At 51.7% G+C, this 13,862-nt stretch overlaps 1 protein-coding gene across 5 annotated transcripts in view; it reads right to left on the reverse strand.

Annotated features, from left to right (window-relative positions):
• Positions 1-13,862, reverse strand: part of VWA5B1 (von Willebrand factor A domain containing 5B1) — a 76,478-nt gene that overhangs the window by 43,474 nt on the left and 19,142 nt on the right. For 2 of the 5 annotated variants that reach the window (XM_016955343.4, XM_054680262.2), the window contains exons 2-4: positions 5,240-5,404; positions 3,005-3,157; positions 1,399-1,669 (exon numbers count right to left, since the gene is read on the reverse strand). In XM_016955343.4, coding sequence (XP_016810832.1) covers positions 1,399-1,669; positions 3,005-3,157; positions 5,240-5,378 — 563 coding nt within the window. In that variant the 5' untranslated portion in view covers positions 5,379-5,404. Of the gene's footprint in view, positions 1-1,398; positions 1,670-3,004; positions 3,158-5,239; positions 5,405-12,739; positions 12,892-13,862 lie in introns of those variants that run through there. The other 3 variants (XM_016955346.4, XM_054680265.2, XM_063804570.1) reach the window with 3 other exon arrangements.

Raw genomic sequence — 13,862 nt, forward strand, 5'->3', positions numbered from 1 at the left:
GAGCTTCTTGTTCCCTGATCCACTGAGGTCCCGATGTCCCAGCTAGGCCCTGCCTCTCAAATGCACAAGGCTCATTGTCACTGGCAGCACTTACAAAGACAACACACAGGCTGGCGCTCTTTGGTCTGAGACTGGCTTATGCCACCAGCTTCTCTGTTGTGCCAAGTGTTGTCCTTCAAGGCCCTGCACGATCCCACTTGTCACCACCCATCTGACCTCTCTCCTTTCCTCTCTCACTCTGCGATAGCCACCCTAGCCTTTCTGCTGCTGCCGTGACACATGGCACCTGCTGCTGCCTCAGGGCCTTTGCACTTGTGACTCTCCCTGCACAAAATTTTCCCTCTAGAATACGTCCATGGCTTGCCCCCTTCATTCAGGTCAGGCCACAAATGATGCCAGTTCTTGTCCATTGGAGCTAAAATAGCACTTGTCCCACTCTGTCCCCTTCCATCCCCTATAGCACTTATTTTCATAGAAAATGATCTCAGCTGTAAGTGCCTTAGACTGTGACCCACCTCCTTTTCCCTCCTATACACCAGGGGAGGACAGAGAAACTGCCCAAGTACTGGGCTTGTCATGTTCCCCTCCCCATCCTGTCGAAAACCCTCTTAATGGTTCCTTGTTGCTTTTGGGAGAAACGCAGTCTTAGCCAGGGCCAAAGGGTGACCAATGCCTCTGCAGCCTCATTGCGTGCCACCTGTGCTTCTGTTCCTCTCCAGGGCCCTGTCCTTGCTAACCCAGGGCCTTTGTTACTGCTTCTCTCACCCACGGGAACGCTCCTCTCTGTGCCTGCATCCTCTGCATCGTTCAGTTCTCAGCTGAAACATCACTCCTCGGAGAAGCCTGGCCCGGCCCCTGGTCCCCCGGGGTTGGGTCCCTCTTTTATACTCTTAGCCCAATGAACTTCTCCTTCCTTGTACTTTTCAGTCAATAACGCATTCCAGTACAGAATTAGTCACATAATTAGTTGTGTTATTCATTGTATAATGGTCTTCCACCAAGTTCCAAAATGTCAGGAAACATGTCGGTTTTTCTCTTTCTCTAACAACCAGCCCAGTGTCAGCCCTAACAACCAGCCCAGTGTCTGGCACATTGTAGGTGCTCAGAAAGTACCTCTTGAGTAAAGTTATGAAATTTGGACAGCTTGGAAATGCTGATTCCAAGCTGTCCAAATTTCGTAACTTCTGGCCAGTACCATTACAGGGGCATTTCAGGGACACTTTTAAGTGTTCTAAAAGTGAGCAGGGGAGAAGCAAATGGCTCAGAGGGTGGCAATCGTACAGCAGCGCCTCCCCATCTCCTCCCTGTCTCCCCCCACCCTGTCCCCTACTAATGTCACCTGACGCACTCTCTGCTGCCCACCTGGGACTCTGATTGGTCTGAGCAGGGCTTCCTTACCCCTGGGCCTGTTGGTTGGAGGTGCCAGTGCTCTTGGTGCAGAACTGGGGCACGGTTGGGGCACAGACAGCAGGCAGAAGGACCCTCACAGCCCCGCTGGGCAGCGTTGGGAGCTCCGAGGAGGTGCTGATGAAGATGGTGACATTCTCCATGGGGGCAATGGTCCCCAGGTTGGCCACGAACAGGATCCGCTCCAAATCCTCATCCAAGGTCACCTTTCCCGGTGTGCAGGAATGAGGGGCGATGGAAACCCCCTCTTGCAGAATGTTCCCTAAGTGCCAGGCTGGCGTCAGAGGCTGTACATAGATTATCTCTGATCCCCTCTAAGATTGCTCTTGTGGTAAGTGTGAGTGGCCCCATTTCGCTGATGGGAAAAATCAAGGCTCAGCTTGAGGGTGTGACTTGTGAATAAGTAACCCATTGAAGCAGGATCTGAACCCCCATGCGTCTGACTCTAGGCCTGTGAACTTTCCACTCTACCTTGCTGGGAGTGGAAAACTTGGACTCACAAAACCCCCAACAGAAGGTTACATTTTCATCCTCCAAACTCTACTTCCCACCCCAAGAACCAAATCGAAGCATCCTCCACCTTGGGGATCCATAGTTTTGCTCATGCTCTTTCCTTTTATCAAAACACCCATTCCTTCATCCCTAATTAGCCAGTCTACCCACCCACGCAACCCCTCCGTGAACACCTCCTTGGTCCCTGATCTGGGCTGGTCTTTTCCTCTAACATCATCACAACCTCTCTTGACACAGCCACTTTCCACCCCCTGCTCCCATCATGGTTACTCCTAGACAGATCCTAACTAGACTTTCAGACTGTGATAAATCATAACAACTCAGGGACAACTTTGCACGTTACACAGGATGAGTGCTCACCGAACATTTTAATAACCACGTGAACAAACTTCACCTTGATCGTAGATTCAATAGTAAGAATCTCTTACATTATATTATACCTGGTCTACGTTCTAGCCCTGGCTCTTCCACTAACATGCTGTGTGACGTGCTGCCTAAAAGGCAGTAACAGCTGTCTTTTACTGACCTTGAGCCAGTTGCTCTCCCTCTCTGAGCCTCAGTTTCCTCAGTAGCAGGCATTAGTAGCCATGCTTTGAGTATTTACTGTGATGTGAGTCCTCTGCGTGCATTATCCTGGTTGAGCATCGGGTGAGGACAGCTATTTATTCCATTTTACAGAGGGGGTTCATTTTTTCTCTAAGCTCCACCATTTGTGAGCAACAGGAAAGGAAGTCAAATCCTGGTGTGACTCGTCCCACAGCCTCTGAACTTAAAAGATATGTTATTCTGTTCTCTAGAGAGACCTTTAAAATCCTTTTGTTGCCTCCCTTCCTTTGATCCTCACACTTTTGAGGTGACTACAGAAAGTCAATTACCTCTGTCTTACAGACAGTGAAGCTGAGGTTCAGAGAAGTTCATTATTGGCCCAAGGTGGCACAGGATTCCGTCCAAGATTCTTGACTAGTTCAGTGCTCTTTCTCCCTCATATCCCACTGCTATCCTTGCAGCTGGCCTGAGGCTCCAGCCCAGGAAGCCTCTGGCTGGCCAAACCCAGGTCCCGCGGCAGCCCTTCTGGTCTCCTTACCTGTGACTGTTGGGGATCGAACATGGGAGGCATCGAAGTGGCCACTCTCCAGCTTGGCTTTGTCCTTGATCTGTACTGTCACGACACGGTCGGCAATGACTGCCTCAAAGCCGATCACGGTGGTGCACTCATCCAGGGGGTACACGAAGAGGCCTATAGGAACAGGGCCCAGTATCGTGGGGCGCCCCAGGCCCACCCTGCACACCCCTTGCCTGGAAGGAAGCTGAACCCTTGGCCTGCCCGTTGGGTGGTGCCCACTGCCACTTAGTGGATGCCGAGAGGCCTCTCGGCAGAGAGCCAGACTGGGACCAGGTGGGTAAGCACAGCAGCAGGGCCAGCTCTTATTTTGCAGGTGTGTGAGCCTGGTGTGGCCAGAACTTCTGATTTTCCAAGAGAATGAAAACATGGGTTTCTATGGGACTTGTGTGGGCCTCATATAGCACATCTGTGTGGTCAGTTTTGTCTGTGGGCCACAAGTTTGCCACCTGTGGCATGTAAGATTGGGGCTTTGGAGGAAGACTAGGGTTCTAATCCAGACCCCATCATGTTTCCTAGCCAGGTGACCTTGGATAAGACACTTAGCTTCTCCAGGCCTCCTAGCACCACCTGTAAGATGGGGATAAGGAAGGCTAATTCCCAGGGTTTATAGTGAGAATCGAAAAAATAGGCATCATTTATTAAGCCACGTGCCACACATTATTATATCTTAGTGCTTCTCAAAATTTCGAAGCTCACGAATGACCTCGGATTTTGTTAAAATGCAGATTCAGATTCAGTAGCTCTGGGGTAGGGCCAGACGTCCTGCAGTTCTAAGCAGCTTCTGAGTAATGCTGGTGGCTGGGGATCACATTTACAGTATTAAGGTCTTATTTTATCTACCCTCTTAATATTGGAACAGCACAATGCTGGGTCCAGGGTAAGCCCCTCACAAACCCCGACCTCCGCTCCCTCTGGGCCTCAGTTTCCTCATCTGTAAAATGGGGGCACTTGTTCCTTCTGCATGTGGAAAGCCAAAGGGCTGCTGGAAGTTATTTGGTATTTAGCCCCCTGAGTCCGCAGGTGGATTCTCATTTAAGTCACCCTCTCTAGGTTTCCTGGAACACAGGAACAGGGCCATTTGCCCTACCCAGGAGATTTCTAAGGGGAAGAAAGTTTCCCTGCAGCTCCCTTTGGGTAGTGTTGGTCCTCAGGGCAGCCTGCAGGGGTTTCAGAACCTCAGGTGGAGCTGAGGTTTGGTCACCAAAGGTTGGTGACCAAAGACATGAAGTTTGGTGGTTATGAGGCCCCATCACTGCGGATACGAAGGGAATCCTGGCCGGTGCCCTCCTAGCCTTCCCACAATTCCCCTCCTGAAGTGGTAGGAGAGGAGTGTGATTTACAAATGACTCTGGCAGGCCAGTGTGACTCCACATCCCTGACCGTGGTTCATATTCACAGATGGTTTCTCAGTCCACAAAGTCCTGCCTTCTGTATTACCTCATCTGCTCTGCCACAATCCAGGGCATCTGGACAGCAGAGAGGAGCATAGTGATTTTGAGGGAGTGGCAGCTTCCCCAGGGTCATAGGAGCAAGAACCATGGCTAGGAGTGGAGGCTCCTGGCTTTGACTGAGTCTTGATGCCTCTCCTCTTGTGAGGCTCCCTGGAGAAAGTGTGGGACTGACCTGTGGACAGTGTGCCTTGTGGACTGTAAAAATGTGGGGACAGTCTGGCGCTGTGGCTCATGCCTGTAATCCCAGTACTTTGGGAGGCCGAGGTGGGTGGATTGCTTGAGCTCAGGGGTTCGAGACCAGACTGGGCAACATGGCAAAACCCCGTCTCTACAAAACATGCAAAAATTAGTTGGGTGTGGTGGCACATGCCTGTAGTCCCAGCTACTTGGGAGGCTGAGGTGGGAGAATCTCTTGAGCCCGGGAGGTGGAGGCTGCAGTGAGCCGTGATCGCACCACTGCATTCAAGCCTGGGCGACAGAATGAGACCCTGTCTCAGAGAAAAAGAAAAGTGCAAGGACAGTTGGCTGGGGCTGAATCCAAACCTCCTCAGCTCAAACCCTGACCCTCCTTGCTATTAGCTTTGAGGCCTGCGAAGCAGAAATAGTCTCACCATTTTATAGATGAGGAAACAGACTCGGAGGGGTGGCATGACTTGCCTAGGGTCAGTCAGCGAGTAAATGTCAAGACAGGGATTCAATGTGGAGGAGGGGGTGGTCCCGGGGAGGCCCCAGCAGGTGTCCTTACCCTGGAAGGGCTGGGCTTCCAGGTTGCCATAGGTGAGGGAGGCAGTTAGGCCCAGGGCATAACCACTGACACAGGAGGTAACATCAGATGCGGTGAGGGGCAGGGCTGCCCCTGTGATCCAATTCAGCAAGCCGGGCATCCCGCTGGCTACTCAGCCTTCAGAACCTGCGAGACACAGGAAGGGCAGGAAGTGGGAAGAGGCTCCCCCAGGTCCCCTCAACCTAGTTTTCCCATTTCAGACACCCCCAAGCAATCAGAGCATCATTGTTTTCATTTTCCCCAAGAACTTCCCAGTTCCTGGGAAGGAAGTGACCGCAGGATAACTACCAATCTCCCCTGAGAAGAGGAGAAGTGGCCATTCTCTTCCTTTCATTTTACAGGTAGAGAAACTGAGGCTTGAAAGCATGTGACCTGCTGGGATTCACTCAAAGCGTTGGCGCACAGTCAGGGCTAGAGCCCAGGGAGCCTCAAGTTCAGCCTTGAATTCTCCCGAACGGACCATGCGCGGAGGGGAGTCGAGGGGCTCAGGCTCTGACCCCATCTTTTATGTGTCCGGTAATCCCTAAGCCTCAGATGTTGCCTCTGCAGAATGAGAGCGTTGGAATAGCTCACCACGTCCCTCCTTCTCTGACTTCAGTGAGGCTGCCCACTGCAGTGAGCGCTTGGTAGGTGAGGGCCAACCCCAATAGTCACCAAAGTAAGGGGAGCCACATTCTTCCAGGTGTAGAGGCCAAAACCTGGGAGTCATTCCTGCACCTCCTTCTCACCACCCCCCACCCCCACGCCCGCAACACACACACACAGCCAATCCATCGCCAAGACCCGTGTGTCTTCTCTGGAAAAGCCCTTGTATCCATCCACATCCTCCCTTCATGGCCACCAGCACCCTGTCCCAGGCCACCACCACCTCTGCCTGGACTGCAGCTCCTGATCTGCCTCTTGAATCTACTCTTGCCCAAGAATCCATCTTCCACCCACTGGCCAGAACAAACATTCTGGACACATAAACTGGACAGGTCTCTGCTACCCCACTACCCTCTTCTACCCACCAATGGGTTCCCTTGCTTCTTGGACAGAGAACCAAAGCTTAAGGTGGCCTATGGCTCTGTGGGGTTGGGCCCCTGCTGGCCTCTCCAGCCCAGCATCACCATGGTCCCCAAACACACCCTGCGGGTCCCAGCAGTTTCCACTCCGGACATGTGTCCTGTTCCTTCCATCCGTGTGCTTGCTGCTCCGCCTGGAAGGCCCACCCCATGCCTATTTTTAAACCAGTAACCCCCTACTCATCCTTCATGGTCAACTTGGGTCCCCTCTGCAGGGAGGCCAGACCAGTGTGCCCAGCATCCTCTGTCATCCCCCCACAGAGCTGAGTTTTTCTCCCCAAGAGTATCTCTATCCATTTGTTGTGCTGCGTTCTGTTTCTGAGCGATGTCTGTTACTCTCTGTTTCCCATTTGAGCATAGGCGCTACATACGTGGGCACGGGCCACATCGACTTTGGCTTCACCTTGATTCGACTTTGGCTTCACAACCCCCTTTGTGTTGATTGAATGAATAAGAGAATGCATGGCTTTCATCCTTGCAGCATGAAGGCCTCCATAGCATTTCTCAGGACCATGTCTCAATGATCTAGGGCCTCCCAAGACCCCCACCCAAGTAATCACATGCCTTGAAGAAGTGAGGTGGGAATGGGAAGCAAAGTCAAATGAAGGATGTGGGATAGAAGTTTGAGGTCAGATTCCCTCTGGTTTTCCTGTCCGCGGGGTAAGTGCCAGGCAAATCTTCCCTGGGCTGGTAGCCTGCTGCCCTTTATTTGCAAGGCTGTTCAGTGAGTGCTGAGTACCCTGCTCTTTCTCAAAGAAGGGACTGTTTCCCCCTGGGTCCTCTCCATGTCCCCAGCTGAGATCCTCAGGTGCTCCCCCACACCCCGGCACCCCGCCAGGCCAGCACTGGCTTTTTAATTATGTTCTCCCTCTGGGCTCAGGCCCAGACAGCTCCGGGCTTATCTCCTGTTGGGCTGACTGACAGCAGCAGGCAGATAAAGAGCTGGGAGGGAGCTGCTGTCTCCCCAAGTGGCCTTCTCTCAGGAGATCTCTCTCCTGGTGGCCAGAGCAAAGCCTGGCAACTTCAAGGGGGTGGGGAGGCAAGACGTGAGGGTGCTGGACAAGATGGCGGCCTTCATTTCCTGACAGAGCCACATCCCCCCTCCCAATGTTCACTCCCCCCCCCAGTCCCCCTGCATCCTGGTTCGCTCCTGTCTGGAATGCTGATTGGGGAACGCAGCCTTAGGGAGCCAGCACCCAGACCGCAGCTCCAGTCCACCTTGGGGTGAGATTCTGCCGAAGGCATCTTACCCAACCCAATCTGCCCACACTGTCCCTGGCCCAGGGAGCGGGGCTTAGATGAGGGACATCTCATCTGATAACAGACGGCAGACTCCCTCAGCATTGACCCTTTAGGAATGTCATGCAGTTATAAAAAAGAACAAAACCATGTCCTTTGCAGCAACATGGATGCAGCTGGAGGCCATTAGCCTAAGCGAATAATGCAGGAACAGAAAACCAAAAACCCCATGTTCTCACTTGTAAGTGAGAGCTTAACTTTGTATACTCATGGACATAAAGATGGCAATAATAGACACTCGGGACTACTGGTCGGGGAGGGAAGGAGTGGGGAAAGGGTTGAAAAACTAACTATTGGGTATTGTGCTAACTACCTGGGTGACGGGATCAGTGGCACCCCAAAACTCACCATCATGCAACATATCCATGTAACAAACCTGTATATGTACCCCCTAAATCTAAAAGTTGAAATTATCTTAAAAAAACATACGCACACATGCACGCAAATAAAAAACCAAAATCTATATTACAAAAAAAAAAAAAGAATGTCAGAACCCCTTGGAAAGAATAAACTTTAAATCCTGTGGAGGCCTGGTTAATGCATATTTTTTATCAATTCATCCAGCATTGATAAGCACCTACTGTATTCCAGGCCCTGAATTAGCCACCGACTATACAAAGATGAGACCCAGCCCACATGGCAAGGAGTTTATAATCTAGCAGCAGAGGAAATGTGGGAGTGGGGAAAGGTCACAGCAATGACAGCGGGAATTTATTAAACACTGAAAATGTGCCAGGCACATATATTATCTCATTTAATCCTCATAAAACCTTCTAAGGTATTATTCTTCTGCAGATGAGGACAGTGAGGCCTCAAGGGAGTGTGCTGGCTTTGGATGTGGGTTTGGGGTGCCTCAATGGCACACAGGTAAATGGGTGTGCGTGTAGGACTTTCTCCTGGGAGGGGCCCAGGGCCATCCCCATGAGAGATGGGGACCATGAGGACCAGAGTAGATTATGCTGAGTGTCTTCCCTTCCAGCTCTGTCCCAACCTGGGCCTCAGGTGGGCATGGGCCACAGTAAACACCCAGGGACAGGGACGAGGCGATGGCATCTCCGGGTCAGGGTGTGGGAAGCCAGGGCTCAGTCTTAGGAATGGTGTCTGGTGTGAGTGGGGCTTGTCAAGTGTGTGAGGGTCAACACTACGTTTACCTTCCCCACCTCCTTCCTCAGTGTGCCACACAGCGTGTCTTTGTCCAGTTCCTTGACTTTTGGGATGCTACATCTGGAAAAGAGCTGGTGAGGTGAGAGAAACCAGAAAGGGATTGAGTGGAGCTGGCAAAAGGGGCCAGGGGAGAAGAGGGAGGGAGGGCCTTAAAGAACAAGGGAGGGAGGACTGGGGAGGGCAAGAAAAAAGGATTTTTCAGAAGGAGTGCCCGGAGTTATAAATTGGATCCCCTCTCATATTCTCTAAGAGGCACATAGAAAGATTGGAATGATTTGAGGCTCTGGACTGTGTTTTCCTGATGAAATGTTGGGTCAAACCTGGATGCTAAGAGTTCTATATGGCTTAGAGAGGTTCCTGGTGTGCCTGTTAAATACCAACACTTTTCTGATGGCCTAGAGATGCTAAATCCCAAATGGTTGCTGTCCTTCTGGGCAGGACATTATTCATATTTATGCCTGGCACATAATAGGTGCTCAATAAATATTTCTAAAGTGAAATGAATGAATGAGTGCCAGCAGCCTCCCAAGGACACTGAAGGACACCAGGTGCTGGGGATGCAGTGGGAACAGGCAGGCGTGAGTAGAGATGCTAATGGAAGAGACAGCCAGTAAATAAAGACAGAAGTTCACGATCTGGCCTCTTCTTGTCATCCCCACTGCAGCAGCCACATTGTCCCCTTACAGTCTATTCCCAGTGGAGCAGTCAGAGTCGTCCTTTGAAGACAAGGATCCAGTTGTGTGACTCCATGGCTCAAACTCCCTGATGGCCCCCACGTCCCTCAAGCCCCCATTGATCTGAGCCCCTGCTGGTTTCCCTTCTGACCACCCCTTAATTGATTCACTCCAGCCTCTAGACATGCACGTGCTCATGGCTCGCTCCCTCACCCCTTCACGTCTGCTCAGGTGGCACCTTCTCAGGAAGGGCCCTGAAAACCTGCTTTAAAATTGCACCCCTCTCCTCCTTTCCTTCAGATCCCTCATCCTTCTCTGTTTGGAGTTTTTTCCATAGCATGTCTCTCCAATGTGTTATGTAGAAAATATTGCATTTATTGTTTTTCATCTGCCTCCTTCCACAAGGGCAGGGATTGGGGCCTGTTTTTCTCATCGATGCATCTTTAGTACCTTGAACTATGCTTGCCCTCATAGAAAGGGGTGAAACATATTTGTTGAATGAATGCATGGATCCATATGTCATCACAATGCCAGGCTGGTCATTTCTGGGTTTTGCATGGGTTCTGCTGAGGGAGAGATATCCTCTGGCCATGAGGTCAGGGGCGGCTCCACAGAGAAGCTATGGAGGTTCAATCTGTTGGGCTCCCATTCCAGTTTTTATGTACCATGGCCCAAACCCACTCTCCCTGCCTACCATAAGTGCCACCCGTCTTGTAACAGGCCATCAAACCATGGGGGAAGTTCTGTAATTCTGTGCCCCTGAGTCAGCTCCTGGCCACTGCCCACCTCTCCAAACCTCCCCCTGTGTCCTCTACAGCTGCCCCTGCATGGCCAGCAAACTCCCCCAGATCTTGTGCCTCTCCTGAAACTCTCTGTGTCCTTGGTCCCAGTTGCTGCTCCAAGACTGTCACTCTTCTGTCCTGTCAAAACCCTTCTCCTTGGGGGGCTGATGCATTTTGGCTATCCCATCCTTGTGGCTTGCCTTCTCTAAGGTCTCAATCATACTCCTTTAGTCAACACTTGGCGCTTGGCTCATGACTTCCTCTGTTTCCCAAGCCCTGCCATCGTCTCAGGTGACTCGAGCATGCTTGGGAACAGTGCATCAACAACCTGGGCATTTACCCCTTGACCCCGCATGTCAGCAACCTTTGCTTCCTTCCCAGCTCAGCCTGCATTTCCACTCCCATGCCTTGAACTTCACATACCATCTGTGATGGGTCCATCTTCAAGACCACTCGCTCATTCCTAAAATTGCAACCTCCCAACACTTTCCAGCTTCCTTTCTTTGTTTTTTTTCCTTAGCACTTATCACCATCTGACATAATATATATCTTGCTTATTTATCTTGTTTAACGTGTCTCCCAACGCTTCAAGGTGTAATCCCTGTGAGGGCCAGGATTTTGTTTTAGTTTATTCAGTGCTGTATCCACTGCCCACAGAGTAGTGCCAGGCACATAGTAGATGCTCAATAAGTATTTGCTGAATGGATGAAATACCACTCTGAGTGCTTTACATATATGATTTTCAGCATCTCTCGGAGGTAGGTACTCTTAGTATCCCTATTTGATAAATGAAAATACCAAGGCTCGAAGAGGTGAGGCAACTTGCCCATGGCCACACAGCCAGTAAACAATGAGGCTAAGAGTAAACCACAGCAGAAGGACCATGTGCTTAAACATGAGGGTACACTATCTCCTGTGCTGAGCTTCCCTCAAGCCTTGTCACCTCTGCCTGAGCGAGTCTTGCAATCCTCTCTTCTCTCTTCCCGTTGCTGCTGCTTCACTGATCTCCCCTAGACTGTATCATCTCCTACCTGTTCCTTCAACCTCCAGGCTGTTTCCCTTCTGGTCCCCTCTGTCACCACACACACACACATGCACGCACGCGCACACACACACACACGCACGCGCACACACACCCCTCCATTTTTCCTTAGCGTAATGGCTTCCCATTGATTTTGTCCAAAAGAGTAAGTCAAACATCTAGTGTGGCATTCAAGGCTCTCCCCATTGGGTCCTTGTCTCTCTCCAGTGCCACCGCCCTCCATGTTCTACATGCTTGCCTTCCTCCAAACACACTGACCCTCTCATCATGACCTGAACACGTCAGGTTCTTTGCCACCCTTTGCCTCCTCTGCCTTCAAAGTCTTGTTCCTCTTTCAAGGCTTAGATCCACCTCCTCCAGGAAGCCTTCTCCTTCTCTGACACTCCAGTCCATCAGACACGCTCTCCTCGGGGCTTCCATAGCCTTTGGGCCCTTGTCTGTCACACCCCACATCCTGCGGCACTGTAACCACTCATCTGCAATGGTTTTATCTTCCCATGGGGCTGTGAGTTTTGAAAGACCAATGGCTGCACCTCCTCCTTTGCCTTGTTCCAGCTCCCTGGACTGGGCTTGGTTTGGAGGAGGGACTCTGAATAGGGGCATCTACCAGGTTCTAGTGCTTTACAGGCATTGCTAATACATCTACTCCCAATTTCCAGGTTCAGACGGAGGTCCAAAAGCCATCACACAGCCAGAAAGTGGCCAAGCTGAATGGAAACCAGCCCGGACTCCAAAGCCTGCTATTTCCCCTGCTCAGGCTGCTTCCCAGTTCATGCTGAGCACAGGAGGGAAGAGATTGCTGGGGCCCTGCTGGCTTCAGCCATCACAAGGGAGGTGGAGGTGGCAAGTGGCTGTGTCAGGGCTCCTGGGGTCAAGGAGAAGGCCCTCATGCCCCTCTTGCTGGGGGATATTTGCTTTTCAGAAAGAGATTGGGAAGGCAGAAACTTGCCCATGGGGTAGTGGTTAGGGGTGCCTAGGTCCCAGTCTCTGTGGAACTGCCTGAGGTTAGTGTCCCTGGGATGGCCACTTCCATAGTAATTGGCCCAGTCACTCTGCTGGGCTCTGCCACTCACATTTTGCGTGTTCTTGAGCAAGTTACTTAACCTCCTTGTGCCTTAGCTTCCTCCAGGTCTGAGCTGGGGAGGTCCCATGGGCCTCTGCCTAGCATCTGCCTTAGTAACCCCTGACCCTGACTCTGATCTTATTGCTGAAGTCTACCCTTTCCCTTGCATCTCCAGCACATTGTTGTCCCAGAAACATGTTCCTCCCACCTGCAAAGCCATTCTGGAAGCAACTCACCCTCACCCTGGCCTGATCCCTCCCAGATGCTTCTCCATAGAGTTGGGGTCCCCTAGCTGTGTGGGCTCAGCCAGGCCTGGGCTAGATGAAGACTGTGAGCCCACAAGCAATTCTGGGCTTGCCACCTGCCCTCTTACCTGGGGCTAGGGGCCTTTGCTTCTTTTCTCATCTCCAGCCCCCTCTAGGAAGTCCTGCTTTCATGGACCCTTTAGAAGCCTGTGCTCTAAGGGCCACCCAATCACCGATAGCACCAACACTCTTATCAAAGTGGGGCCAAGTCGGTAGGTTCTCTGGATCTGGTCTGATTGTCCTAACCTTCCAGAATTCTGGCCTTCTCGTATTCTGGTCTCTTTCCTCTAAACCTCCCCGCGTAGGCCTATATCCAGCCAACATGGGTAACAAATCCCTGATGATGAGGCCCACCCTCACCCCATTTACCCCAAGCTCCAGCCAGTCAAGACCTCTTGCTATGCCTCCAAACAAGGCTGACTTCTGCTACCACTATCTCTTCTGGCACTGTGGGCTTTGCCAGGAATGCTGTCTCCACCTCTCCCTCCTTAGCCATCCTTCAAGGCCAGCTTCAATGCCACCACCTCCATGGAGCCTTCTCGGGGTCCTGCATTGCCTAAGATTGCCCCCTGCCACCAGCACAGTCAGCACCACTCACGTTATCTGTCTCATCATCCATGTGCCGTGTGTCCATTTAACAGAACTATATGGAGGACCTGCTCTGTGCCAGACACTGCTAGGCTGGGCTACCGCAATGACCAAGAAGTACAGGGCCCCTGCCCTCAGGCCTTGTGTCCTGTCCCCCACCCACCCCAACCAGGAGCAGTTAGCCCCCAGAACTTGAGGCAGGAGACTCTGTCTCTCCTCAGTGTCTGGCCCATAGTTGGTGCTCAACAATGAATGGATGGCATGTGCTCTATTGGTTGAATGAATGAGTCAGTGGCCAAATAAATAGAATGAAATGTGTCATGGGGTGGATATAGGACTTGGCTACGGGTTCGTCTGAAGAATCTAACAATGGGAGAAATTTATTTCAGCCCAGAGCCCATGAGATTCTATCCTGGAGATAGCTGTAGTCTCCTTTGGTGGGGGCAGGGGGTTGGGGGAGTAGTCAAGGCACAGAATGCTCAGGCTTCTCGGTGCTTTATGTCCTCACACTGCCTGAGAGACCTGGAGTCCAGCCAGTTGAGATGTCCTGGACAGTCAGTCTGGACAGGAGGCTGGGGCCAAGCCACCCACGGTGTCTGGGGC

The sequence above is a fragment of the Pan troglodytes genome, chromosome 1 (genome assembly GCF_028858775.2).
Source record: "Pan troglodytes isolate AG18354 chromosome 1, NHGRI_mPanTro3-v2.0_pri, whole genome shotgun sequence".
NCBI classification, from domain to species: domain Eukaryota; kingdom Metazoa; phylum Chordata; class Mammalia; order Primates; family Hominidae; genus Pan; species Pan troglodytes.